Below are 2,819 nucleotides of genomic sequence, written 5' to 3' on the forward strand. Positions count from 1 at the left end.
ATATATAATAATAATTTCAGCACATCGCTTGGTTTCCCACTTGTTAGTGCTTTTTAAATCACTCCTTACACAATTGCTACTCCACCTGCCAAAAAAAATCACTGCTGCTTTCCAAACCACCCTTTGATTGACAGTGCCAATATTCCATATGCTGCCATGCCAACCACTACACAAATGCTAGTTTGAGCTCTTCCCCCCCCCCCCCCCCCTCCTCCCCCTTTTCTGCGCCGCGCCGCTCTCCTTTTTTGGTAAGAATTTTATGAAACAAAGCTGTGCCATCCGGACCAAACAGTTACTAATTGCACTGACATAACATGTTCATTTGTTTTGATATTCAAAAACAATGCAAAGTATAAATTTTAAAGATGATTAACATTTCTCTGATAAACCCGTTTTCGGTTTATGATTTTCTGTATTTTTAGTGGGGCCCACAGACCATTTTCTGTCCAATGAAGTGTCTGGGGGAGAAAACAAAACAAAAAAAACAAGTTCGATAACATGTGCTGCAAGTACAAAGCAACCAAATAAACACTGCAAATAGGGTCAGAATAAATTTGCAGTACATTTCTGTATTTGGTGTTGTCAAACTGATGATCTCAAATTGCTGGTGTTTTTTCTATTTGCAAGCATTTTCTTCTGTTGCAGCGCATTGAGCTCTTTGCCACAGTCATTAGCACTATTTCTGGCTTTAAAATACCACAGTTTTTTTATTTTATTAAATGGGCTATTAACATTTAAAGGCGAGACACTGCAGGCGAAGGTACTTTTTTTTTACTAATTATCACCTTACTTACCCAGTTGATTGATTACATTGATAATTGCAAACATTTTTTTGTATTACAAGTTTAGTAAAAAGTTGTTTAAATATGCAAATGAGGCATTAATGAAATGCACCAATTTGCATATTTCTAGTACAAAAATCTGAACACTGGATGAAGTCGGTTTCAAAATTCTTGTTTTTTTTTACATGAGGCAAATATTTTTACAGAGGGAATTTTGGGTCTGTCACAGAAAATACTTTGAACAGCCAGAAAACAATTTTCACAATTTTGGGGGAAATATATTGTATATAAATCAAGCAAATGAACAAATCCCTCTAAAAACCTTCAGAATGTCGACAGGAATAAAAACGTAAAGTTTGGTTTGTATAAGTGCTACTGAAGTGGAGATTTATGGCTCTGTAGGAGAAGAAAAAAAAAAACCTCATTGAGAACTACCTTTAAAATGTGTATTGTAATTGAAATCTATTGACAGACAGTGCTAGAAAAGAAACGCTTAAGTGCCTTTTGGATGTTTTCTTCCCACTGTCTAGAGAGAGACGAGACAGGAACCCCCCCCCCTTGCCTGCAGTGTCTCCCCTTAAATACTAAAAACGAAGTTAGTATAAATCAACATGCAAGGCGTATTGTAACTCATGTGACAAGAAATTACATTACAGAGAAGATCCCCTCATGACATCTAACAGCAAGATTACTTCAGTTTGTCAAGTATAGTCTAGAACATACAAAGATAGGATTCAAAATGTTACTATGTTCAATGTTACTATAGGAATAGATAACTTCAAAGTTTTCCCATTCACTTGTGGATTAAAGGATGGTGTTTGATGGTAACTAATGTACAATCTGTTTTTGAAGGTGTAGCATAGACCAGTTTCTAAAAAAATAAAATAAAAACAAAACAAAAGATGAACTGCACAAAATAAAAACCATTGCCATCAGAAAGTGTGTAAATGCCACACCATCTACTGGACCAGAGTTTAACTTCTCAAACTAAAAGCATTGCGACCTTACGCAGAGACTGCTCACCTGTACTCGAGCTCATGAAAAGCAAGTTACAAGCACCTGACAAATTGCAGGACATGCCAAGATAAAAGGTGTGTTGAACGAGACTTTATTAAGACTCAGAATCAAAACCGACTAAGAGCAATATTTTTCTTGATGACAGCTGTACTCTCTGGGACTGGACATTAGTGGTCTCTCTTCGTACTTGTCATGGGAAAAAAAGCCATAAACAAAATTACAGACCAACTGGTAATTAGAATGTGCAATTTTAAAGTAAATACATAAAGTCACAGTGGGCATACCTTTCTTCCCAGTTTTTAAAGGCATGGGAGATGGACAGTGTCTCTTGCAGATTCCATCACTCTCATCACAAAGCATAGCATCACAGTGTACAAAAATCTGGGGAGAGTAGTCGTCAATGATATGCTTAAATACACAAATAATGTCTCAGATGAAAAAATTACCTGATCTTGAAGTACGACATCATTCTGCACGAAAGTAAACATCTGGATTTCAAAGTGCTTCACATGCGATGGGTATGGAACGCTGTTAGGGGCAACAGGGTGGAAAACCGTCTCGTAACGGTCAGCCAGATTCACACAGCTGTTGAGATCAAACGGACCAAAAAAAACAAAATTTACACTTTGCAGTATCTGCAAAAATGTTAATTTTAACAAAATAAGAGGGATCATACAAAATGAAATTTTTTTTTTGGTACTGACAAGAATAAGCCCACATAAGACATTTATGTAGTCCACAAAAGAGAACCTGAATTTATAAAAATTACCCGGTTCAAAAGTTTACATGCGCTTGTTTCTTAATACCATGCGGTTACATTTTTATTTTGCCTAAATAACATTCCATTTAGTACGGCCCTTCAGAAGATACTTGCAGGTTTCCCAGAAGACAAAATGGGTTCAGTTTACCCTGATCTTCAAATTCAAAACGTTTTCACCACCAGGCTCTTAATGCATCCGGTTTCCTTCTGGAGCTTTTACATTTGTAATAGTGGTGTATGAGTCACTCAGTTGTCCTCAG

At 36.6% G+C, this 2,819-nt stretch overlaps 1 protein-coding gene across 1 annotated transcript; it reads right to left on the reverse strand.

Annotated features, from left to right (window-relative positions):
• Nucleotides 1-1,869: 1,869 nt before the first annotated feature.
• On the reverse strand, nt 1,870-2,423 carry LOC107580065 (zona pellucida sperm-binding protein 2-like; the record flags this gene model as incomplete). The annotated part of the gene is made up of 3 exons (XM_016265811.1): nt 1,870-1,985; nt 2,084-2,180; nt 2,246-2,423. Coding segments are annotated over 3 exons (367 nt in total), but the record flags the coding sequence as incomplete, so codon positions are not given.
• Nucleotides 2,424-2,819: the final 396 nt, after the last annotated feature.

The sequence above is a fragment of the Sinocyclocheilus grahami genome, unplaced genomic scaffold, assembly GCF_001515645.1.
Source record: "Sinocyclocheilus grahami isolate Dianchi unplaced genomic scaffold, SAMN03320097.WGS_v1.1 scaffold24044.1, whole genome shotgun sequence".
Taxonomy (NCBI): domain Eukaryota; kingdom Metazoa; phylum Chordata; class Actinopteri; order Cypriniformes; family Cyprinidae; genus Sinocyclocheilus; species Sinocyclocheilus grahami.